The sequence below is a fragment of the Chelonia mydas genome, chromosome 1 (assembly GCF_015237465.2).
Source record: "Chelonia mydas isolate rCheMyd1 chromosome 1, rCheMyd1.pri.v2, whole genome shotgun sequence".
Lineage (NCBI taxonomy): Eukaryota > Metazoa > Chordata > Testudines > Cheloniidae > Chelonia > Chelonia mydas.
Window position 1 is genome coordinate 318242979 of NC_057849.1, and position 26976 is coordinate 318269954.

Consider the following 26976-nt stretch of genomic DNA (forward strand, 5'->3'; position numbering starts at 1 on the left):
AAGAAAGGCAGTTGAAATTGCATCCAGACAAGACAAGTTATGCCTTAGGCCTAAAAGACTGAGGGACGCAATTAAATGAGACAGCGAGAATTGGTTTTAATGTTGGGAACGAGGGGAAGGAGGAGAAGGAATGTTTTGTAGTATCTTAAATTGCTCCTGACTCTCAATTGTTGTTCAGTGCATCTCATTATTTACTTGGCCTTTTTAATGTTGACCTTGCCATGGTTATCCATGCCTTTGTCACCTTGACATTGGACTATTGCAATGGATTAAACATAGGACTACACCTTCAATCCAGTCTCAAAATTAGTTAATAAGCAAGCTACTTCAACGGTCTAGTTCTGGGATACCTAAAAGATTGCTTAAAACTCCAGGGTGAGGACCATGATCAACAACTCTACTGTACAGGCACAATGGAACCTTTCTGAGGGCCAGCCCCAAGGCTGTGGAATGAACTTCCAAAGAAACTATGAACCATCACAAACCTTACCACCTTCTGCTCCAAATGCAAGGTACACTTATTCAGTACTGACTTCGCGAATACAAACACAGATATAAGCACAATTAACAAACAAAATAAAACCCTACCAAAACAAAACATAAAACTTTCTTATGTAGTTAGGGTTGTTTTTTTTTTTAAATCAGTAAGGAAGTTTACTCCTTAAAATGAAAAAAGCAATGCAATTCTTATGGATATTTAGAACTATCACTTAGCAAGAATGTAAACCGGTTAATAGTCAATTATAATGAAAACAGGAAAACAAGAAAAGTTTGCAGGGATCACTTACCCGCCTTTAATATAGTCAAGGAATGAAACTTCTGTTTCAATTAGGAAGGAAAGCAATGTTACCTGAAATCAAGTAAAACAGAATCAGGCATGAATGGTCATTCCTCAAATCAAATACAAGCAGAAAATTAATGTAAAATATTTTCAAGGCTTATATTTGTGGTATCATTTCCTACAATGTTAGGGAAGAAAGAAGATAAGCAATTCATAAATCCCTTGTGGAAGGCATGGGGCAATCCTGGAAGTCTAAAAAGAGTTTTAAATGACTTTGTATTATTCTAGACTAAGTGAAGGATGCAGGGAGGTGAGAGTAAATTTTAAGGAAACATATGGGGTAGAAAACAAGTGTGGTGGGGGTCACTGCATGCTATAGAGTAATGTCAGACGCTACGACTAGTTGATCCATTATGCGAGTACTTCAACTTCATTTGAAAAGCTACATTACATTATCTACATATGTTGCATGTCACTTCATTTCAGTGGGGACCTCTGGGTAGTGATAAAAGTCAAGAATGAAAAACAGTAAACTAAAAATAAATAAAACAGGAGATGTTCTATTATTTGCTAATGTGAAACATTACAAAGTGTACATTTTCTTCTTCACTGGCTTTCACTATCCAGGAAGAATGAGAGCCCAAAGCACAGGTTGTGGTATGAAATAGTCTTAACACCTCTAGTACTTCAGTGAATGACAATGGCTTAAACTCAAACAGAACAGATCTAGCATTCAGCCCCGTTAGATATTGCATTACATTGCATTACATCCACAGAAGCAGAACGTTCAGTTCAACTCTATCTATAAAGTAAGATGAAACTTCCTCACAACATCTGACCCTTGGTGATCTGTGAAGATGAAGGTGGGGAAATCATCACTACAAAGTCCTATCAGTCTTTTCAAAGAGTGATTTTTTTTAAAGGCAACATGCAAATTTCAATTTATACTTCCATTGAACATCAAAGGTTTGTGACCAACAGACTACTTACTTCTTCCCTGGTACAAAGTAATTACAACTTTCCCACTTCTTTCATGATACTATAAGCATCACTATTTTAGGTGGTGTTTAAGGCTGTTCATGTTCTCATAAGCACTTGTGTTTAAAATTTGATTTTACCTCCCATATTAAAAATAGCCACCTAGTGTTGGTGTACACTAGATAAGATGGGTACTGTTTTCCCATTGCCTTTACAAGCGGCTGTGAGGCAGCCTGTAGTGAATAAATCCACCTTTTCTTAGTGCTTCTGGTGGGTTTGGGAGAAGGAAAACTTGGAGAGGCAGGGAAGCAAACTGTGGAGAGGCCGCAGATTGAGTGCAAAACGGAAAATGTGAGTTGGAAGAGGATTGTGATAGAAACAGAAGGAGAGAATATGGAGGGTAGGGGGCTGAAAGGGCATGGAGAGCAATACAGAGGCAGATGATTAGGATGGGACTGGTAGAGAGAATGGGGAGGGAGTTAGACAGGGAAGAAAATTACTACTGGTTATTTTAATGACGACCAAAAGCGCTCTAGTTCCCTCCCTGTACAGAGGAAATATAAAACCCTGTCCCATAAAATTACATTTTAACTTCAGACAGAGGGTAACAAGACAGTCTGATTTGATACGTAGTCATGTTTGCATGCACAAACACACATCGGTGCACTTTTCAGATGTGACTGCATGCATGCACGCACACACATCAGAATACTTAACATGCACAAAAGAAGACCATGTTCTGAAAGCCAGGATAATAACATACACACAAAATAACTATACTTTTTCTTTTAGAGACTGTTCCCTAACAAAACTTCATTATCAGATTCTGAATATTTCTGTTTTGAGAATAGATTTAAAGAAAAAGCATTACTCACCTTGAGCAGTAACTGAGGTTCTTCGAGATTTGTGTCCCTGTGAGTGCTCCACTTTAGATGTTGAGCGCCCCGCACTTGTAATCAGAGATTTCTGGTAGCAGTGCCTGGTTGGGTCGCACATGCACAGTCCCAGTCTTGCGCTGCCTCAGGCGGTTAACCAGCACTGTGCGACCAACCCTCCCTTTCTATTCCTTCTCTATTGGAGAGCATAGAGTGAAACTCCGAAGTAGAGGGGAGAAGGGAGGGTAGCGCAGCACCCACAGCGGGTCACATCTCGAAGAACCTCAGCTACTGCACAAGGTGAATAACCCTCTTTTCTTCTTTGAGTGATGTCCCTGTGGATGCTCCACTTCAGGTGACCTCAGAGCAGTGCCCTCCAAGCAAAGGGAGGGACTTTGGCATTGAAGTCATGGCAGAGGACAATATGATGAGTCTGAATAATGCATCAGATGTTGCATACTGTGTAAATGTACGGGCAGAGGCCCAGATTGCAGTTCTACATATGTCCGTAATGGGAACACTGTTCAGAAAAACTATCAGAGTCGACACTGACCTGGTGGAATGTGCATGAATCCCCACTGGGGGTTGCAGGTTCTGTTGCTGGTAACAGTTTGATGCATTCTGAAATCCATTTGGAGAACTACTGTTTGGATATGGTGTCTCCTTTTGATCATTCTGTGATTGAAACAAATAATTTTGGGGACCTGCAGAATTACTTTGTTCTATCTATGTTAAAAGCCAGGGCCCTGCGAACATCAAGGGCTTGGATTCTTGTCTATTCTTATGTGGCTTAGGATAGAATGTTGGTAAGCAGATGGGCTGGTTTAGATGGAACGAGGAGGCAACCTTTAGGTAAAATCTTGGGATGAGGTCTGAGCGTGATTTTATCTTCAGAAAATACTGTGTAGGGTGGATCAGTCATGAGGACTCCTAGTTCCCTCATTTGTCTTTCAGATGTAATGGCGACTAGAAAGGCCACCTTCCTTGACAGGTGGAGAAGTGAGCAAGTGGCTAATCGTTCGAATGAGTGTCTGGTGATGCCCTAGAGAACTAAAGTTGAAGTCCCAAGGTGAAGGGGGAGTGAGGATTTCGGGGTAAATGTTGTTGAGGCCTTTCAGAAAATGTTTGGTGGTAGGGTATGCAAAAATTGATGTGCCATCTGTCTTATGGTGGAAAGTTACTATGGCTGAGAGATGTACCCTGACTGAGCTAATAGAGAGATCTGATCTCTTAAATTCAACCAGGTAATCCAGAATCAAAGGTAAGGGTGCAGATACTGATGTCTGCGTCGTGTGACACCAGGAATCAAAATGTCTCCATTTGTGTAAGTGTGTGTGGTGGCTAATCGGTCTGTGACTATTTAATAAAATGTTCTGTACTACTCTGGAGCATGTTATTTCTGGTCCCTGGAGCCATGAAGCAACCATGCTTTGAGGCGGAGTGTCTCCAAGTTCAGGAGCAGGATTTGTCCTGATTCCTGGGACAGGAGACGAGGTAGGAGGGAAAAGGTGAGAAGTCTGCACGCTGACATTCTGAGAATGTAGGGGAACCATGTTTGATGAGGCAATTTGGGGGTTATCAGTATTACTGTGGGCTTGTCCTCTTTGATCTCATGAAGCATTCGTGTCATTAGGGGAATGGGGCAGGGGGGAAGGCATATAGGAGAGGACTGTTCCATTTGATAAGAAAGGCGCCTCCCAAGGAGTGAAGGCCCATTCTGTCCCTGGTTCAAAATAGTGGGCATTTGGTGTTGTGCTCTATTTTGAAGAGGTCTACTATGAGGAATCTCCACTGTTTGAATATATGTTGTGAAGAAACCTGGTGTCAAGTTTCCACTTGTGGTCCTGAGAAAAGTTCCTGTTAAGTGAATCTGCCGTACTGTTTTGATATCCAGGCAGGTAGGCTGCTACAATGTGGATGTTGTGCAGGATGCACCAGTGCCAGTCACATGGCCTCTGCACACAGGGAGTGTGAGCGTGCAACCCCTTGTCTGTTTATGTAGAACATGCATGCTAAATTGTCTGTGAGAATCTGTATGGTCTTGTTTCTGATCTTGGGTACGAAGTTCGTGCATGCACTGCGAATGGCTCTTAGTTCTAGTAGATTTATGTGAAGTCAAGCTTCTTTTGGGAACCAATGGCCCTGAGCAGAGTATGAGTTCAGATGTGCTCCCTAACCTATGAGGGACGCATCCGTCATAATAGTCAATGTAGGAGGGGTTTGGGTGAAAGGCACTCCTAGGCATATGTTATGTGGTTGTGTCCACCAGGATAGCGAGTCTTTTACTTGGTTTGGCATCGTGAGGCATTTATTTATATTGTGCCTTCATGGGGAATTAGTTGTGTGGAGCCAAACTTGTAGGGTTCGCATATGTAACCCTGCGTGTTGGATAACGAAAGTCGATGCGGCCATGTGGCCCAGTAATTGCAGGCAAGTGCTGGCTGTTACCTGGGGACTGTTCAGGGATGTGGAAATCAGATTAGTTAGAGTTAGAAAGTGTTGCCTTGGTAAGGATGCTGTTGCCTTGGGTGTACTGAGAGAAGCCCCAATGAATTCCAGTTCCTGTACTGGTATGAGGGTCGACTTGTGTGTGTTTATTTGGAGACCTAATTGCGTAAAGAGATCTATTGTTTGTTGGAAAGCCTCTATTGCAGGGGTTCTCAAACTGGGGGTCATGATCCCTCAGGGGGGTCACGAGGTTATTAAGTAGGGGTCGCAAGCAGTCAGCCTCCACCCCAAACCCTGTTTCACCACCAGCATTTGTAACAGTGTTAAATATAAAAAATGTGTATTAGTTTATGGGTGGGGCGGGGGGGGCACACTCAGAGAATTGCTGCGTGAAAGGGGTCACCAATGCAAAAGTTTGAGAACTACTGCTCTATTGCCGCTGGTTGATTCGCTGCTTTCAGTAGGCAGTCATCCAGATATGGAAATATCAGGATTCCTTTCTTGCGGAGGTGTGCAGCGACTACTGTGAGTACCTTTGAGAAGACTTGGGGAACAGTGGACAGACTGAAGGGCAGGACCTTGTATTGGAAGTGATATGGTCCGAGAGCAAAATCGGAGAAACCTCCGATGTGATGGGTGAATCGTTATGTGAAAGTATGCATCCTGGAGGTCAAGGGCTGAGAGCCAGTCCCCTCTTTCTAACACTGGGATAATGGTGGCCAGCGACACCATCTTTAAGTGCTGGTTTATGACAAATTTGTTGAGCCATTGGAGATCGAGAATGGGCCTCCATCATCCTGGTTTTTTCTGTCTAAGGAAGTAGTTTGAGTAGAAACCCATCCCTCTGTATTTTGTTGGTACCAGTTCTACTGCTCCTAGATGGATGAGGTGGGTTACCTCCTGCTGCAGTAGATCTTCGTGAGAGGGGTCCCTGAAGAGAGATGGGAAGGGAAGATGGGTAGTGGGATTGGAAGTAAAAGGGATGGAGTATCCAGTTTCAATTATCTCGAGCACCCATCTGCCTGTAGTGATGGATTTTGTCAGACTGGGTAGTAGGCAGTTAAACGGTCTCTGAATGGCTAGGAGATGGTAGGAGTTCTAAGCGCTGAAAGATGTGGTGGTCTCGGGCCCTCAACCAGCATCTCAAACTTGCTGCTTGGCGGATGGTTGATGAGACATGGTAGATTGATTTGACAGTTGTCGTCTCCTTTGGGACTGTTGTTTCCGGGCTTGTGGCTCATATTGCCTATGTGTCTGTACATATGGTGTGGATAGGAATACCTTCCTTATTTTCTCTTTCCCCTAGGAGTATAGATACCCAGGGACTTCAGAATCGCCCTCGAGCCCTTGAGGGTGTGCAGAGATTTGTCCGTATTGGTTACGAAGAGTCTGGGCCCTTCAAATGGCAGGCCATCCACTGTTGCTTGCACTTCTTTGGGGAAGCCAGAGAAATGTAGCCGGGATGCCCTTCTCATTACAATTGTGGTGGGTGTAGATCATGCTGCTGTATCTGCAGAATATAGGGCAACTTGCAATGCCATCCTATAGAGATCAGTTGGCCCTTGGAAATGAGTGCACCGAATTGTTTTTTTTTCTCTTCAGGGAGAAATTCAATAAAATCTGATAGTTTGCCATAATTTGTGGGCTCCTATTTTGCTAATAACACCTCATAATTAAAAATTCTAAGGTGAAGCATTACTGAAGAATAAGCTTTTCAGACAAAGAGGTCAAACCTCTTCCAGTCTTCGTCATATGGTGTGGGGATATTTTGGGGATATTATTGTCTGCCCCTTTCATAAACAGCATCCATTACCAAAGAGTTTGGTGTGGGATGTGAAAAAGAAACTCTGTTCCATTTGCAGGAACATATTATTTCCTGTCGGACCTTTTCCAGCTTGGAGTGATTGTTGCAAGGGCCTGCCAGATGTGTTTGACAGGTTCCATGATTGTATCGTTCTTGGGTAAAGCGATATTAGATGATGCTGATGTTTGCAGGATGTCAACAAGCTTATGTCATGTATCCTGCACTTCCCCCAGTGAGACGTCAAGGAAATCTGCAACTCTCCTATAGAGATCCTGGAAATGTCTAAAGTTGTTCCCCATGTTGGGAGGAGTTGGCATGATGGTGTCGTCTAGGAATGATGAAAAAACATGGGTTGTTGCTTCGACCTCCTGGTCAGAGATTTCTTTCTGTTCTCCCGTCATCTCTTCGGGGGCTCAGATGGTCCTGGTACTGACGGCACAGGTGACTGCCATGTACCCTCCCTGTGTGGGCTAGGAGGTTTGAGGTGGTGAGGGGGATATACCATCCATGGGACCCATACCACTGCTGTTCTTTGGCCCTTGAATAGTACCCCTTGTGTGGCAGGGCCGGTTTGATAGTTTTGTGGGCGGGGGAAGAGCGATGCTAGGGGTATGTCTCTCCCTCTTCCTCATCCTCATCATTGCTCAAAAATGGGGGAGCAGAAGTCAGTGGAATCATAGAATCATAGAATATCAGGGTTGGAAGGGACCTCAGGAGGTCATCTAGTCCAACCCCCTGCTCAAAGCAGGACCAATCCCCAATTAAATCATCCCAGTCAGGGCTTTGTCAAGCCTGACCTTAAAAACTTCTAAGGAAGGAGATTCCACCACCTCCCTAGGTAACGCATTCCAGTGTTTCACCACCCTCCTAGTGAAAGTTTTTCCTAATATCCAACCTAAACCTCCCCCACTGCAACTTGGAGACCATCACTCCTTGTCCTGTCATCTTCTACCACTGAGAATAGTCTAGAACCATTCTCTTTGGAACCACCTCTCAGGTAGTTGAAAGCAGCTATCAAATCCCCCCTCATTCTTCTCTTCTGCAGACTAAACAATCCCAGTTCCCTCAGCCTCTCCTCATAAGTCATGTGTTCCAGACCCCTAATCATTTTTGTTGCCCTTCACTGGACTCTCTCCAATTTATCCACATCCTTCTTGTAGTGTGGGGCCCAAAACTGGACACAGTACTCCAGATGAGGCCTCACCAATGTCAAATAGAGGGGAACGATCACGTCCCTCGATCTGCTGGCTATGCCCCTACTTATACATCCCAAAATGCCATTGGCCTTTTTGGCAACAAGGGCACACTGTTGACTCATATCCAGCTTCTCGTCCACTGTCACCCCTAGGTCCTTTTCCGCAGAACTGCTGCCTAGCCATTCGGTCCCTAGTCTGTAGCGGTGCATTGGATTCTTCCATCCTAAGTGCAGGACCCTGCACTTATCCTTATTAAACCTAATCAGATTTCTTTTGGCCCAATCCTCCAATTTGTCTAGGTCCTTCTGTATCCTACCCCTCCCCTCCAGCGTATCTACCACTCCTCCCAGTTTAGTATCATCCGCAAATTTGCTGAGAGTGCAATCCACACCATCCTCCAGATCATTTATAAAGATATTGAACAAAACCGGCCCCAGGACCGACCCCTGGGGCACTCCACTTGACACCGGCTGCCAACTAGACATGGAGCCATTGATCACTACCCGTTGAGCCCGACAATCTAGCCAGCTTTCTACCCACCGTATAGTGCATTCATCCAGCCCATACTTCCTTAACTTGCTGACAAGAATACTGTGGGAGACCGTGTCAAAAGCTTTGCTAAAGTCAAGAAACAATACATCCACTGCTTTCCCTTCATCCACAGAACCAGTAATCTCATCATAGAAGGCGATTAGATTAGTCAGGCATGACCTTCCCTTGGTGAATCCATGCTGACTGTTCCTGATCACTTTCCTCTCGTGTAAGTGCTTCAGGATAGATTCCTTGAGGACCTGCTCCATGATTTTTCCGGGGACTGAGGTGAGGCTGACTGGCCTGTAATTCCCAGGATCCTCCTTCTTCCCTTTTTTAAAGATTGGCACTACATTAGCCTTTTTCCAGTCATCCGGGACTTCCCCCATTCGCCACGAGTTTTCAAAGATAATGGCCAATGGCTCTGCAATCACAGCCGCCAATTCCTTTAGCACTCTTGGATGCAACGCATCCGGCCCCATGGACTTGTGCACGTCCAGCTTTTCTAAATAGTCCCTAACCACCTCTTTCTCCACAGAGGGCTGGCCACCTACTCCCCATGCGGTGTTGCCCAGTGCAGCAGTCTGGGAGCTAACCTTGTTCGTGAAGACAGAGGCAAAAAAAGCATTGAGTACATTAGCTTTTTCCACATCCTCTGTCACTAGGTTGCCTCCCTCATTCAGTAAGGGGCCCACACTTTCCTTGGTTTTCTTCTTGTTGCCAACATACCTGAAGAAACCCTTCTTGTTACTCTTAACATCTCTTGCTAGCTGCAACTCCAGGTGTGATTTGGCCCTCCTGATTTCATTCCTACATGCCCGAGCAATATTTTTATACTCTTCCCTGGTCATCTGTCCAATCTTCCACTTCTTGTAAGCTTCTTCTTTATGTTTAAGATCCGCAAAGATTTCACCGTTAAGCCAAGCTGGTCTCCTGCCATATTTACTATTCTTTCGACTCATCGGGATGGTTTGTCCCTGTAACCTCAATAGGGATTCCTTGAAATACAGCCAGCTCTCCTGGACTCCTTTCCCCCTCATGTTATTCCCCCAGGGAATCCTACCCATCAGTTCCCTGAGGGAGTCGAAGTCTGCTTTCCTGAAGTCCAGGGTCCGTATTCTGCTGCTTACCTTTCTTCCCTGTGTCAGGATCCTGAACTCGACCAACTCATGGTCACTGCCTCCCAGATTCCCGTCCACTTTTGCTTCCCCTACTAATTCTTCCCGGTTTGTGAGCAGCAGGTCAAGAAAAGCTCCCCCCCTAGTTGGCTCCTCTAGCACTTGCACCAGGAAATTGTCCCCTACATTTTCCAAAAACTTCCTGGATTGTCTATGCACCGCTGTAGTGCTCTCCCAGCAGATATCAGGATGATTAAAGTCGCCCATGAGAACCAGGGCGTGCGGTCTAGTAGCTTCTGCGAGTTGCCGGAAGAAAGCCTCATCCATCTCATCCCCCTGGTCCGGTGGTCTATAGCAGACTCCCACCACGACATCACTCTTGTTGCTCACACTTCTAAACTTAATCCAGAGACACTCAGGATTTTCTGCAGTTTCATACTGGAGCTCTGAACAGTCATACTGCTCCCTTACATACAGTGCTACTCCCCCACCTTTTCTGCCCTGCCTGTCCTTCCTGAACAGTTTATAACCATCCATGACAGTACTCCAGTCATGTGAGTTATCCCACCAAGTCTCTGTTATTCCAATCACGTCATAATTCTTTGACATCACCAGGACCTCCAGTTCACCCTACTTGTTTCCAGGGCTTTGTGCATTTGTATATAGGCACTTGAGATAACCTGCTGATCGCCCCTCATTCTCAGTATGAGGTAGGAGCCCTCCCCTCACAGACGTTCCTGCCTGTGCTTCCTCCAGGTATCCCGCTTGCCCACTTACCTCAGGGCTTTGGTCTCCTTCCCCCGGTGAACCTAGTTTAAAGCCCTCCTCACTAGGTTAGCCAGCCTGCTGGCAAAGATGCTCTTCCCTCTCTTCGTTAGGTGGAGCCCGTCTCTGGAGTGGTGGGACAGCTCGGTACCGAGAGTGCTGTTGTAATCTCGGTGCAGAGAATGGGAGAGTCTGGTGTTCACGTCACCTTGAAGTCTCTGGGAAGGAAGAACTGTTGTGGTGTCGACAGCCTTGGTGCCGCTGATGTGGTAACAGTGGGTACTGGCTGCTGTGGAGCTGTTGTCTCTATGGGTGCAACTGGCAATTGCACAATGCTGACAGGAAGTGAAAGCATAGGCTGCAGTTGTTTTCATATGCCCGGTGCCAAGTGTCGGGACGGCTCTGCTGGTGCTGCGATATGGGGTTTCTGTTTTCCCTGGGTGCCTGCATTGGAGCTAGCTCTCTTGGAGTCTTTAGCTCTCGCAGTACCAACGGTACCAGAGGGTCCTGCTGTCTTGGCTGTGGAGCCTGTCGGTACTGACAAGGTCTCTTCGTTTGGGGAACGCTGTTTCTTGGTCAGTTCCTGAGCTGGTGGGGAAAGCATATGCTTCTTAGCCACCTGTTTATCTGGGTGGTCTATCACATGAGTCACAGACAAAGTAGAGCCCATCAGAGGCTGCAGTCAGTGAACTGTGTCTCGGGGGTGTGTGTGTTTCTGGTTCAGATGCTGGCCGCAGAGACTTCTCCATGAACAGTAGTTTAAGCTGCAAGTCTCTGACTTTCCTGGTCTGGGCTGTCAGTTTATGCAAATGAGGGCACTTTTGAGGCACGTGTGCTTCGACTAAGCAGCGAACATGAGCCTACCTGTCCAACACTGGGATCGACAGCCTACAGGTGAGGCAGCGTTTAAAGCCCGGAGAACTGGTAATGCCCCTGAAGGGAGAGTTTTGTCCCCCTGAAGGGAGAACCAGAAGTAACGGTTCAATGAAAACCTATTTCTATTCAGGAAACAAATAAGGGTGGTGGTTTGTTTTTTTGTTTTGTTTTGTTTTTTTTTAAATAAACGGGGATAAGGAAATGAAAGGAGTTAACTATCTATCTATAACAAAACTAGAACTAACTGGGGTATACTATGCTAACTAAGCTCTGAGGAGCTGCTGAATACGCCGACTTGTAGTCAAGGGCGGTATAGAAGGAACTGAGGGGGAGTTGGTCGCACAGCACCAGTTAACCACCTGAGGCAGCGGGAGACGGGGCTGTGCATATGCGACCCAACCAGGTACTGCTACCACAAATCTCCAATTACAAGCGCAGGGGCGCTAAACACCTAAAGTGGAGCACTCACAGGGACATCATGCCAACACACTGATGCAGTGTACTAGTACTTTGTTCTAACATATTAAAGTCTACCACTGGCAATATATTAACATGAAAGAAAATCACTCACTCCTTCAATAAACTCTTACTATCAAATTACCATAGAAATAAAGTTTCTTCTATTCTGGATCTTTTTCCATAGGTTTGTGGAAGAGACAATGGCACATGCCCCATTTATGAACGGAAAAATACACACAGGAACAATCATCATTTTCCACCTCAAGGCTGCAGTCCTGCATATGGAAGTCCCACTGACTTCAGACTGCTCCCAAGAGTAAAATTAAGCATATATGTGATTGTAGAACCAGCACTCATCTGTATTTAGTTTGACTTTCTGAAATATAAACTCTTGTAGATTTAGATTTATTCTTGTCTTATATTAAATTGTGTTCTGATTCTCCTGGGTGCCAGAATATTAAAATCAGCATTGCAGTTATTACAGTGGATCAAGCTAATATAACAGACTAAAAAGGCTCTTGCATTTTTACTAAAAACTTCACAACATTATATGGTACTGGCTGTTAGTACCTCAATGATTAAAAAAAACATGAGCACTCTTGCAAATTACAGTCACAGCATTTCTTAAATCAAATTCTGCCAAAAATTCAGAGACTAAAGAATAAATATTTTCTTAAACACAAAGGACACAATCTATCATCCCTTATTTGTTCATGTCTCTGTACACTATCTGAATAACTAAGAAAAGCATTTTAATGCATTCTAAAAATCAACATGTATTCGAGATAAAAGTCAACACTGCCTCCAGCAATTCTAAACTCACAGGGAACCCAAAATTACATTTTGGATAAAGCTTTCACGAGACTCATTTAATCACAGAAAAGAGGGAAAAGTAGAAAAAATGAGTTATAGTAAATACTTTACTCTTGCATTCTTCAAAGAAAGTCTTACTCTAACACTGTCAAATTAGTTTGAATACACTTTATTTCACGAAGTCAGACAGAAAAGGAAAGCGTAAGTTAATATAAAAAGTATCTACTTACTGTTCCAGAATTAATATACTTTTTCTTTTTTCCTTTTTTCTTTGGATTTATTACCTAGAAGGGCAAATAAAACTATTACAGATGCATCATTCATTATGCAGTTGACATAGTGAAAATTCTTAAGATTCTCGTAAGGTACGAAGTAGTATTCTTTAGATATATGACACATTAATAGTTACATTTATGAACTGATATTCAGGAACTCTTATCGGATACTTCACAATGACTCACAACAGGACACTGGCAATTGTTAAGAGAAGACTACATTGCTGCTGTTGAACAGAGCCAGAAGAGTTTGCACACACTGCATCAAGATTTTTTGACAAAAAACAGAAAAAACCCTGCATTGTTTTGTGAATTTTTACTTCCATTTCTTGCCCAACTCTAGTGCCCAGCATATTACTACAGTTTCAGTTTACCTTTACATAAAGGGGACCTGAAAAGTCCAAATTTCCCACTTGTAGAAGCAATTGTAATTCATAGAATCATAGAATATTACGGTTGGAAGAGACCTCAGGAGGTCATCTAGTCCAATCCCCTGCTCAAAGCAGGACCAACACCAACTAAATCATCCCAGCCAAGGCTTTGTCAAGCCAGGCCTTAAAAACCTCTAAGGATGGAGATTCCACCACCTCCCTAGGTAACCCATTCCAGTGCTTCACCACCCTCCTAGTGAAATAGTGTTTCCTAATATCCAACCTAATTCTCCCCCACTGCAACTCGAGACCACTGCTTCTTGTTCTGTCATCTACCACCACTGAGAACAGCCGAGCTCCATCCTCTTTGGAACCCCCCTTCAGGTAATTGAAGGCTGCTATCAAATCCCCCCTCACTCTTCTCTTCTGCAGACTACATAACCTCAGTTCCCTCAGCCTCTCCTCGTAAGTCTTGTGCCCCAGCCTCCTAATCATTTTCGTTGCCCTCCGCTGGACTCTCTCCAATTTGTCCACATCCCTTCTGTAGTGAGGGGACCAAAACTGGACACAGTACTCCAGGTGTGGCCTCACCAGTGCTGAATAGAGAGGAATAATCACTTCCCTCGATCTGCTGGCAATGCTCCTACTAATACAGCCCAATATGCCATTGGCCTTGTTGGCAACAAGGGCACACTGCTGACTCATACCCAGCTTCTTGTCCACTGTAATCCCCAGGTCCTTTTCTGCAGAACTGCTGCTTAGCCACTCGGTCCCAAGGCTGCAGCAGTGCATGGGATTCTTCCTTCCTAAGTGCAGAACTCTGCACTTGTCCTTGTTGAACCTCATCAGATTTCTTTTGCCAAATGCTCTAATTTGTCTAGGTCACTCTGTACCCTATCCCTACCCTCCAGAGTATCTATCTTACCCCCCAGCTTAGAGTCATCTGCGAACTTGCTGAGGGTGCAATTCATCCCATCATCCAGTTCATTAATAAAGATGTTGAACAAAACTGGCCCCAGGAATGACCCCTAGGGCACTCCGTTTGATACCGGCTGCCAACTAGACATCGAGTTGTTGATCACTATCCGTTGAGCCCGATAATCTAGCCAGCTTTCTATCCACCTTATAGTGCATTCATCCAGCCCATACTCCTTTAACTTGCTGGCAAGAATACTGTGGGAGACCATATCAAAAGCTTTGCTAAAGTCAAGATATATCACATCCACCGCTTTCCCCATATCCACAGAGCCCGTTATCTCATCATAGAAGGCAATCAGGTTGGTCAGGCATGACTTGCCCTTGGTGAATCCATGTTGACTGTTCCTGATCACTTTCCTCTCCTCTAAGTGCTTCAAAATGGATTCCTTGAGGACCTGCTCCATGATTTTGCCGAGGACTGAAGTGAGGCTGATCAGTCTGTAGTTCCCCTGGTTCTCTTTTTTCCCTTTTTAAAATACAGGCACTATATTTGCCTTTTTCCAGTTCATACTCCCTCAGTGAATTGTACATGCAAATCTTAGTATTTTCAAGTTTACCTAATTATGAATGCAGAAGGACAGACATGTAACTACTAAAACTTGGTGCCCACAGTGATTTGTAATCACAGAAAATGTGGGCATGAACTGTTTGCACAAACAGACAAGTTATCCTTCAGCCCAGTTGAAAATGTACAGGGTTACTCCCTCGTTGCTATGGTAAGAACATGAAGGCATCCTAGAACTAATTTTAAGAATATATTTTTCAGGCTTGAGCACCATGATTTACACTTTTGCAAAATCTTCTGAACTTTCACAATGTGATTTTTCATAACAGAAAAAAAAAAATCTATTGATTGAAACTTGAGAACTTTAGATATATTAGAAAATGCTCTGTAACAAAGCAATACATGGAGTAATAGCCTTACTTCCAGAGTTCTTTTGATCTCACCCAGTCAGCTCACCCAGAAGCACTACGGCTCATTTTTAGGTGAATCTAGTGTTCAAGTAAGCGATAGCTTAATAGTACTGGTAGAACCAGCCACAGTAAAAATGAGGATACTATTCTACACACTTCTAAAAATGACTGTCAATTGGAAGACTATTAATGAGTCAAACTGTTGTCTTTTATGGATGTGAGTAAATGCCCAACAGGGACTTGCAACCTTCAAAGAATGGGTAAACCAGTTTGGTTAAAATAAGAATTAACACAAAATTATCACTCATGCATTAAAATAAACAAAGCAAATTTGTTTGCTTGAATAAAAATTTCAAGATTTGGCATAGTCCTTCCCTTGGTTTTATATAACAGAACCATCAAACTAGACAACAATGCAGTCACAATATTTGTATAATGTGGCATAAAGCATAGGTATATGCTGCAGTTATAGTGTGACATGTAGGAAACCAGCAGCAAATACAATCTATAAACTACATATTTAAAAAGCTACATTTTAAAACAATGTTAAGGTTGCAAAATCAAGCACTCTAAGGTAGAAAATGCCAGAATTAAAGTTGCCTGTGTAAGCAATATGATTCAGTCTTTACATTAATTTAGATCACATACAGTAACTAGAGCCTATATCATAATGTTCATTTAGCACATAGGATGGATGGTACCTACAGAATGATCAGCTATTCAATAGTTCTTTTTATCCTCATAATTCAGTGTGTGAGCCATGCCTTATTTACTGCACTCCATTCAATCCTGCTCCAAAACCAGAGGTGTTAACTTCCTCAGTGGGCTTTTCCTTGGCACTCATCACAAATGTCTGAGTGCCTCCAAAACGTTAATGAATTTATATTCACAAGACCCTTGCTATGTAAGGTAGTATTATTATTCATATTTTACAGATGGGGAACTGATGCAGAGACACATTAATGTCAAAAGTGTACATTAATTTTGGGCACCCAATTTGAGATACCTCTAGTCTGACTTTTCATAGTATTTGTAGTGCTGTTTGTTCAGTGCACAAATCTGAGTGACTTCAGTTGCAGCTGAGAATTTCCGCACTTCTGCAAATCAGGCCCCAGATCTCACATTCCCCTACCCCACTATTCTCTTTGCCCCAGTCCTCTCCACTCCTGTCCCACTGTCCCAGTTTCCTGGCTCATCAACTCCAGACCCAGCTCCTAAGTCTGTCCTTAGGGGTGGGGCACATGGACGACTGCCCAGAGCACCGTGGTCGGGGGAACTCTGCAGAGTGCTGAAAACTTGCAGAGGAAATGCAGGGGCTGAACAGCTGATCACGGCGGGCAGGAAGCACTGGGAGGAGCTGATCGACAGGGCCCACCAGCATGCGGGAGGGCTGCGGGGCAGGAGCTGATCCGCAGGGCTGCCGGTGGGTGCTGAGCTACCCCACCTGAGCACAGGAGGGGAGTACAGGGATTAAGGGGTGCAGACAGTGGTTGAGAAGAAAGGGGCACAGTGCAAGGATTAGGGTGCAGGAAGGGAGTGCAGGTATTTTACAAATATTTTCAGACATACGTCTCAGATTAGATGCCTGGAATCACACATTATTTTATCAGTGACTATCATCTCTCCGCCTCTCTGCACTGAGTCTATCACCCCCGCTGTCTGCCTGGGGTCTCTCCTTCCCAAATATTTGATCCTGAAACCTTTATGCTGCAAGGAGTCCTTACTCATACACTTAATCCCACTGAACTCATGAACTCATCTGTTCCCAGCTCCTGCTGTAGCTCAGCTGCTCAGAGTTTTGGAACAGCACTACATCTGTGTTGATTTGTCTGTAAACATTTTAATGTTTTGCTGCTGCCGCCAGGAAGAATAAAGAACGAGTCTATGTTCTACCATGCAGTCTTTGTATCCTGAAGGAAAATCACATATGCCAGACTCCTGTTGGCTATATATATATAGCACATTTTGTGAGAGATAAAGCACGTTTTCTTGCCGATCCTGAGACAGACACTGCAGATGTATAATGTTGTTAAAGCCTGAATGTATGGGTTTATACAGAAGGAATTTGCCTAGAAATCAATTCCTAATAAAGATAATTTCTTCAGAATAAGCAGTGGAATCAACTTTTGAAATACTGACTAGCCTTATCATTTTTCTAAAGACTGTTTAATAGCAGACAATGCATGTCCAAGTGCAAAATGTATACCCCTTATGCCGTAGTTTTTGCACTTTATATATTTTTATTATTGCTTTTTATTTTTTAGCTAACACAGAAGTCGGTAAGTGGTTGTTAAATTATACACTTATATAGTATATATACATATATATACACACACTATACTATACTGGAGAAGCAAAACACTGTGTGTTCTGTATTCTTTTTGACTGGTTATTTTGAATATGTTTTTTAAGACTTCATCTCTTGCAACTCCAATCCCACAGCTATGGATGGTGGAAATTCCTGTACTAGATGATGCAGTATCCATCCTGCTTTACTGGAATGTGTGAAAAGAGTGTATTTATGTTTTAGATTACTTATCTCCTACTTTTTTTAACATTACAAATACAAAAACGGGTCAAAAGTCTTTATCTCGTTTGCTTGTTTGAAAATATTAACTCTGCAATAACAGACCAGCAAGAAGGAAAGCCAATCTATACATGATCCTTTCTCATGGCATTCTATTAAACTAGCCAGATAGAGCAGTTATAAGAGAGAAGCTCGAGAAAGCAGAATCTTTTACGATGTACAGAAAGATCTGTTCTGTATAGCTTTCTGAAGTTGATTTTTCTTCTCCCTAATCATGTCATGTGATAGTATGACAAATTTCTTGTAATTTAGCAGTTCTCTGTTTTTTTGTCTTCAGAACTTGATGCCTTGAGAGCAGCGGCTGCTGGCCGGGCACCGAGCTCTGAAGGAAGTGCTGCCACCAGCAGCAGAATAAAGTAAGGTGGCAATCCATCATAGAATCATAGAATCATAGAATATCAGGGTTGGAAGGGACCCCAGAAGGTCATCTAGTCCAACCCCCTGCTCGAAGCAGGACCAAGTCCCAGTTAAATCATCCCAGCCAGGGCTGTGTCAAGCCTGACCTTAAAAACCTCTAAGGAAGGAGATTCTACCACCTCCCTAGGTAACGCATTCCAGTGTTTCACCACCCTCTTAGTGAAAAAGTTTTTCCTAATATCCAATCTAAACCTCCCCCATTGCAACTTGAGACCATTACTCCTCGTTCTGTCATCTGCTACCATTGAGAACAGTCTAGAGCCATCCTCTTTGGAACCCCCTTTCAGGTAGTTGAAAGCAGCTATCAAATCCCCCCTCATTCTTCTCTTCTGCAGACTAAACAATCCCAGCTCCCTCAGCCTCTCCTCATAAGTCATGTGCTCTAGACCCCTAATCATTTTTGTTGCCCTTCGCTGGACTCTCTCCAATTTATCCACATCCTTCTTGTAGTGTGGGGCCCAAAACTGGACACAGTACTCCAGATGAGGCCTCACCAGTGTCGAATAGAGGGGAACGATCACGTCCCTCGATCTGCTGGCAATGCCCCTACTTATACATCCCAAAATGCCATTGGCCTTCTTGGCAACAAGGGCACACTGCTGACTCATATCCAGCTTCTCGTCCACTGTCACCCCTAGGTCCTTTTCCGCAGAACTGCTGCCTAGCCATTCGGTCCCTAGTCTGTAGCGGTGCATTGGATTCTTCCATCCTAAGTGCAGGACCCTGCACTTATCCTTATTAAACCTCATCAGATTTCTTTTGGCCCAATCCTCCAATTTGTCTAGGTCCTTCTGTATCCTATCCCTCCCCTCCAGCGTATCTACCACTCCTCCCAGTTTAGTATCATCCGCAAATTTGCTGAGAGTGCAATCCACACCATCCTCCAGATCATTTATAAAGATATTGAACAAAACCGGCCCCAGGACCGACCCCTGGGGCACTCTACTTGACACCGGCTGCCAACTAGACATGGAGCCATTGATCACTACCCGTTGAGCCCGACAATCTAGCCAGCTTTCTACCCACCGTATAGTGCATTCATCCAGCCCATACTTCCTTAACTTGCTGACAAGAATACTGTGGGAGACCGTGTCAAAAGCTTTGCTAAAGTCAAGAAACAATACATCCACTGCTTTCCCTTCATCCACAGAACCAGTAATCTCATCATAAAAGGCGATTAGATTAGTCAGGCATGACCTTCCCTTGGTGAATCCATGCTGACTGTTCCTGATCACTTTCCTCTCATGTAAGTGCTTCAGGATTGATTCTTTGAGGACCTGCTCCATGATTTTTCCAGGGACTGAGGTGAGGCTGACTGGCCTGTAGTTCCCAGGATCCTCCTTCTTCCCTTTTTTAAAGATTGGCACTACATTAGCCTTTTTCCAGTCATCCGGGACTTCCCCCGTTCGCCACGAGTTTTCAAAGATAATGGCCAAGGGCTCTGCAATCACAGCCGCCAACTCCTTCAGCACTCTCGGATGCAACTCGTCCGGCCCCATGGACTTGTTCACGTCCAGCTTTTCTAAATAGTCCCTAACCACCTCTATCTCCACAGAGGGCTGGCCATCTCTTCCCCATTCTGTGATGCCCAGCGCAGCAGTCTGGGAGCTGACCTTGTTAGTGAAAACAGAGGCAAAAAAAGCATTGAGCACATTAGCTTTTTCCACATCCTCTGTCACTAGGTTGCCTCCCTCATTCAGTAAGGGGCCCACACTTTCCTTGGCTTTCTTCTTGTTGCCAACATACCTGAAGAAACCCTTCTTGTTACTCTTGACATCTCTTGCTAGCTGCAGCTCCAGGTGCGATTTGGCCCTCCTGATATCTTTCCTACATGCCCGAGCAATATTTTTATACTCTTCCCTGGTCATATGTCCAACCTTCCACTTCTTGTAAGCTTCTTTTTTATGTTTAAGATCCGCTAGGATTTCACCATTAAGCCAAGCTGGTCGCCTGCCATATTTACTATTCTTTCGACTCATCGGGATGGTTTGTCCCTGTAACCTCAACAGGGATTCCTTGAAATACAGCCAGCTCTCCTGGACTCCCTTCCACTTCATGTTAGTCCCCCAGGGGATCCTGGCCATCTGTTCCCTGAGGGAGTCGAAGTCTGCTTTCCTGAAGTCCAGGGTCCGTATCCTGCTGCTTACCTTTCTTCCCTGCGTCAGGATCCTGAACTCAACCAACTCATGGTCACTGCCTCCCAGATTCCCATCCACTTTTGCTTCCCCCACTAATTCTACCCGGTTTGTGAGCAGCAGGTCAAGAAAAGCGCCCCCCCTAGTTGGCTCCCCTAGCACTTTCACCAGGAAATTGTCCCCTATCATATACCATTCCACCCTTGCGTCTCCGTTGCTGCTGGCAGTGGCAATGCCTTCAGAGCTCAGAGCCCAGCCAACAGCTGCCACTCTCTAGCAGCCCAGCCAGTGCTTAATTTTTGTTGGGGCTGAGCTCTGGCACCCCTTTCAATAAAAATTAAGCACTGGGGAGAGGCAGCGGGGTCCTGGGGTGGAGGAGAGCCAATGGAGGTCAGGGGCAATGGGGGGTGCGCCTCACCCACAGGGATGCCAAAATACAAGTTCGTCCAGAGTGCTATTTTCCCTAAGGCTGACCCTGCTAGCTCCTTATCCTTCTGCATCCCTGGCAAGCTATTTCCTCCTCCTTCTCCATATTACCTGGCCAGCAGTGGGAGCACTGAGAGCACAGGAGAAGTTTCTTGCTCTCAGTTCCCGTGACTGGTACCAGAGCAGCTCCGAGCTGCTGGGAGGAGCAACTGCAAGGAAAATCATGCTCAGTGACTATAGCCTTGGAACGGTGCATGCTCAGTCACCCTGTGAGGATAGCACTTATGTAGAATTTGGCCAGCACACCAGAGCAGCGTGATGGTGAAGCACGCTCAGTACATGAGGAATATTTAGCAAACTGAGCCATAAAACTTTTACAAGTTTTACTGAGCATCTGTGAACTGAGATTTTCAGAGGCTCATAACTTGGCCAAAGTTGGATGGCTTCTCATGGGGATGGCAAGAGGCACATCCCCAGCATTAGGGTGATCCATCCCGCTACGAAATTTCAAATCCCTTTTCCCAATCTAGAGTGTCTCAATTAAATGGTTGCAAGAATTTTGTTAATAGGAACAAAACAATGTAATTTTCCTTCACTTCATTCTGAGAAATGGCTAAACCATTTTTGCAGAGTATTTTCCAAATAAATTCAACATGAGGCAGACACCCAGTATGAATAATTTCAGCCCAAAGTTAAAGTTTGGCAAAACTGTAAACAACTGAAAAGAGAGTAATGGAATGGAAAGTAGCCCCTGTAATAAAAATCTTGCCAGCCACATAAAAAAAACCTACCACCAACCAAAAAACACTTCCCTTTTAAATGTCTGCTCAAAGCCATCTGTATAGCTAAATCAGTTTCACTATGAACACACTGAGCGAGATGGGAGCATATTTTCAAACACTAGAAGTGGAAGCAAAGAGATTTTATCAATGATATTTATCAACTAATCTCCCAGACAACTATGAAAGAGGAATCCATATGGCTTACTGCCAAATTTTACTATACACAGATGTTCTGTGAATGACGAAGAATGAAAATATTCGTATTTGAAATCTTGGTAGAGCTATTAAAATGTACATTGTTAGAAAAATAGAACATTTTAGGCCATCAATTGAGGGGGAAAAATAAAACCAATGTCCTACTATATTCTTTGTGCAATATAGGACCACTGTGATATAAAAGACAAGGGAATGCATGCTGGTTAAAATTTTATTCCTATCTCCCCCCCTCAAATTTCAGATATGTTTGCAATTAAAATACAATTTGTTTAACCATTGAGAGCCGCCAACCCTGACTGTCTTAGAAAACTACATGAACTCTTGGCTGTGGTTTAAAATGAAGAAAAAAAATCCACTGAGATAAGGATATAATACTACTACCAAATCCACAATCTGGGGGCCCATTCAAACTCTCAGAATTCTCTTTTCAGCTAGTAGGTTCAAAACAGTGACAGGAGAACCCATCTCCACAGTTTTTATCTTGCTGTGTTCATCATTGTGGTTCCCCAGTGCATCTATTTGGCAAAGTGTTGGTTATAACTGCTAAGTAGTTACCATTAAAAGTAGACTATTTAAATAATCATGTAAAGATTATTCTACCCTTCATATAAAGTTCACAGACTATAAAGTTCCTTTAAATTGCTAAAAGAGAATTCTCCTGGCACAGGGAAAAGGTAGGAGTTCTGCCAGACCCAGAAGGGGATATCGCCATATTGCTACAAAGATTCTGGCTTTTATCACAGTTCAATTGAGGCTGCTGTAAATTAGAGTTAGAGTTAAGGGGCTGCTCTGGCCCGAGTCTGGGCAACACAAAGATGGCTTAAAAGCTACCTTTACCCCATCCTGATGGGCTTTATTTTAAGGGACATTTTAGGGAAACACCATTTCTTTACCCGATTCTTTAAATAGTCTACTCACTTAACAGTGAGCCTGGCTTAGTCAGGAAGGGTAGGTGAGAGCTACAAGAGACCAGGGGACTAGCGGAAGTCCCTGAAGAAAGACAGTAAGAGTCAGGAGACTGGAACAGGTCTCTGGGGAATGCTGCAGAGGCCCTCCCTGTGAAAGGAAAGAATCGACTGTATATGTTTGGGACCTTGGAGAAGCTGAATGCGAAAAAGCAGCAAAAGGGGTTTGCTGGCTGGTGTCCCCAGCCAGAGAGACAGGGCTGAAGGCAAGAGGAGCAGCAGAGGGAGTTGCCTGTTAGCTCTAAACCGGACAGTCAGAGCCAAGGGCCAGAGAGGACTAAAGGCAGGGGAGCAGTGGAGGAGCTTAAGAACATAAGAATGGCCATACTTGGTCAGACCAATGGTCCATCTAGCTCAGTTTCCTGTCTTCCAACAGTGGCTGGTGCTAGATGCTTCAGAGGGAATTAACAGAATGGGGAAATTTATTGAGTGATCCATCTCGTCATCCAATCTGAGCTTCCAGCAGTCACAAGATTTAGGGACACCAAGAGCAGACAGTTTCACTCCTGACCATCTTGACTACCAGCTACTGATATTCTTTTTGAACCCAGTTATGCTTCTGGTCTTCACAAAATGCCCTAGCAATAAGTTACACAGGTTGATTGTGCATGGTGTAAAGAAATACTTCCTTTTGTTTGTTTTAAACATACTGCCTATTAATTTCACTGAGTCCCCCCAGGTTCTTGTGTTATGTGAAAGGATAAATAACACTTCCCTATTCACTTTCTCCACACCATTAACGATTTTATAGACCTCTACCATACTCCCCCTTTAGTTGTCTCTTTTCTAAGCTGAACAGTCCCAGTCTTTTTAATCTCTCCTTATATGGAAGCTGTTCTATGCCCCTAATAATTTTTGTTGTCCTTCTCTGTTCTTTTTCCATTTCTAATATATATTTTATGAGATGGGGTAACCAGAACTGCATGAAGTATGCCAGGTGTGGGTGTACCATGGATTTATGTAGTGACATTATATTTTCTGTCTTATTAGCTGTCCCTTTCCTAATGGTTCCTAACATACTGTTAGCTTTTTTATTGTATTGCTGTTTCACATGGAGCAGATGTTTTCAGAGAACTATTCGCAATGATTCCAAGATCTCTTTCTTGAGTGGTAATAGCTAATTTAGACCCTATCACTTTGTATGTATAGTTGGGATTATGTTTTTGAATGTGTTGAAATCACTGATAGGTTGGTTTAGCTGGATGAGCCTTAGACCTAGTGTGGGGTCAGTACTGCAGTCAAAGGTAATGCAGAGGAAGCAGCACTGGTTCTCCTCTACCCAATGAAATTACTAAAAAGCTGAAATCGTTAAGTACTGGGGGCTAAATGGACGAACCTCAGAACATTGCATTGCAGCTAAAGGCAGCAGCGAGCAAAGGCAGCAGCGATGCTAGCAAGCAGAGGCAGTAGCAGTGATCAGTGCCAGCAGAGATATCACTCAACCAATCCTCCTTCTCAGGAGCAGGAATTAAACCCACCTCACTGCATCCCTGGATTTTAAGATGTTGGTGACCACGGACAACCAAGAGTGGGTGCAGCAGAGAGAAAAGGGAAGCAGCATGTTAAAGGGACATTCATCTGTCAGTCTTTCACACCGCAAGATGGGAAACTGAGGCAAGGAATTGTTATCCAAGATAGTGCGAGGTGGGCATTTACTTATTGTTTGCATACTCATGAATCACTGTTGTGGTGTTTTGGCAAATTAATTCTGCATTCCGTCTCCTTTTTAATAAAAGTTTTCTTTTGTTAGATACAGATTCAGTGCTTGCAAGTGGGAAAGTATTATGTAATACTCACTTACACAAACACAGATTTATTAGGATGCAGCATGTACCAACTTCTGCACACACAGGCCGGATTAAATTTCCTGCTAACCCTCTATGTCAGATCAACAACATAGCATACAAAACAACTTCATGCTAAGATAAAGATATAGCACCATCTACTGGTGGAGGTGCTGTCTACACTAATCACTCCAACTTCCCCCCCTCCAGTTAAATAAGAATTTAAATAGTAACTCCTAAGAATCCAGGTAGTTTGCCATTTATGCAGGTTTCTGTGTTCATCTGCCCCCTTGAGTCCTATACTCTGTCATGGACATATTGCTTATAGTTGGATCTAGATATCTGTGAGTGCAGAGTTCATGGCCTCTAGGTCAGACCTGTCTCTTGTAGACAGACTATTGAAGATGGCAATAAGTTGAGATCCTGAGAACACCTTGACAATTTCTCCTGCACAACCGGTCTCCCATGACAAGCCACAGGAGCCAGCCGGAGTACGTCCAAATCCTCCTCTGCATCCCTTTGGAATGACTGTTGAGTATCCACAGTGTTTGCCCTCCCCTTTCTTTCAGTGAATCAGAACACCAGTTCTTGATGCACTACAAATGGGTGAGGCTCTTGCTTTTTGTATTAGCAAAGATAAGTTGTTTAGTTGCTCCATCACTGTGTAAGGTCCCCTCCATTAAGAGGTCAGTTTGGGATTTTTTCTGGACTGTTTTTTCCAGTTGCATAGCCACATCTTCTTTCCTGAATGGGCACATATTTTCCCATTTTTCTGGCATCTGGTACATGGCATGCTCACTTCTGGCCTATCTATTCCACCACCTTCTGGAATTCTGTCCTCAGGTCACTGATGTAATACTCTGCCATATCACCTACCTGTGCGGGTGCAGGGCTTTGCCAGTTCTTGCTGCCTGAACATCAAGACACAGGAAATAATGGGTTTGCAGAGTCCAAAATCTCATAAGGAGAGTGTAGCGAGGCCATGTCTCACCGGTGCAGTGCCGCCTGCTAGTCGTCCTGTGAATTAGCTCTTCCAGCCCAGAGTGCCCTATGCAGGCCGGTGTCTCGCCTGCCGCTGGCCCAGCGTCCCTCCTGGACCTCGGTGCCCCTTTTCCTCAGGGTTCTACCCCAGCAGTACCCCCACTCTGGGTCTCCCCTCCCAGGGAAACCCCCCAACCCTTTAAACCCACCTTGCCTCAGTGGCTACTGCCAGTAGTCATCCAGCCCCCTTTCCCTGGGGCAGACTGTAGTCTGTAATGGCCACCCAACACTGGCAAGGGGGTAGGACCTGCTGCCTTTGCCTATCCCTGGGCTGCCCCCTGCAGCACCAGTACCTTTCTGGGCCTTTACCAAGGCCTGCAGCCTGGGCGTTTACCAGACTGGAGCTTCCCAGCTCCCTTTGCCCTTCCCCAGCACTACTCCACTTAGGGTACCTCGCTCTCAAGCAGCTAGCCCTTCCCACTCCAGGGCTAGTGTGAGACTCTTCCAGCTTCTGGCCCTCAGCCCTCTTATAGGGCCAGCTGTGGCCTAATTGGGGCATGGCCCCTGCTGTGGCTGCTTCCCCCAATCAGCCTAGCTTTTTCCCAGCTGCAGCCCTCTCTAGGGCTGCTTTAACCCCTTCAGGGCCAAAGTGGGGTGACCACCCTGCTACAGAGAATTATTTCATTATTTGTCCCCCGGAATCATTTGGTTTCCAGGTCCTGTAGATCCTCTGTACCAATAGGTACAGCGAGTAATGGATAACTGAATCACAGCTGATGTTGGTATGCCAAGACAACAAAAGGTGACTTTGTAACTCAATTTTGTTGGTCTTCACTGACTAAGACTTTAAGCAGAGAACCAATGATGTGGTTTACTCTCTCCACTTCCCCATTATTAGCAGAATGAGCAACAGTAGTCCTCACCTTGGTTATCTGGAGATGTCGACAAACCTCGCGTAATAACTGTGATTCAGATTCCTTCCCCAATCAGTGTAGAAGCAGCTTAGTGGACCAAACTGCAACACTACATGTTTCATCAATGCATTCATAACCCTCTGAGTCCCTTTATACTTCTGGGATTGCACCACCACATACTTTGAAAAGGTGTGAGACACCACCGGCAAATCGTGATTTCCAGCTGGTGTTTCTGGTAGTGGGCCTTTCAAGTCAATCTGTATGAACTCCCAGAGCTAACTGTGTTGGAGAATTTCCCCTAAAGGAGCTCTACCCCTTCTTGCTGGCGTTTTCCTTTCTTGACAAGTAAGTACCTAATCCTTAACATCTGCAGCTATGCCTCACCAAAAAAATCTGTCAGATGCCCAGCTTTTCATAACTCATGTGGCCTGCTACTTAGTCATTAGGAAGACACTCCTGTATCCTTCTCTGTAAGCTTGCTGGACAAATCCAGGTACCTTCAGATACCAGGAAGTTGGTAACTAGATCAATGGATAATTGGTCCAGGACTGCACTGAACCTCCCCAGTCTGAGTCATCTTTGATAG

General features: G+C 44.4%; 1 protein-coding gene across 14 annotated transcripts in view; it reads right to left on the reverse strand.

The window, feature by feature from the left end:
- CPNE8 (copine 8) overlaps window positions 1-26976 on the reverse strand; it is a 285586-nt gene that overhangs the window by 118021 nt on the left and 140589 nt on the right. For all 14 annotated transcript variants that reach the window (XR_005223777.2, XR_005223778.2, XR_005223779.2 and 11 more), the window contains 2 exons: window positions 12875-12928; window positions 789-850 (listed from right to left, as the gene is read on the reverse strand). Coding sequence is in view for 9 of the 14 variants with exons in the window: in XM_043551226.1 (XP_043407161.1) it covers window positions 789-850; window positions 12875-12928 (116 nt within the window). In the remaining 5 variants the exon portion in view is untranslated. The remainder of the gene's footprint in view (window positions 1-788; window positions 851-12874; window positions 12929-26976) is intronic.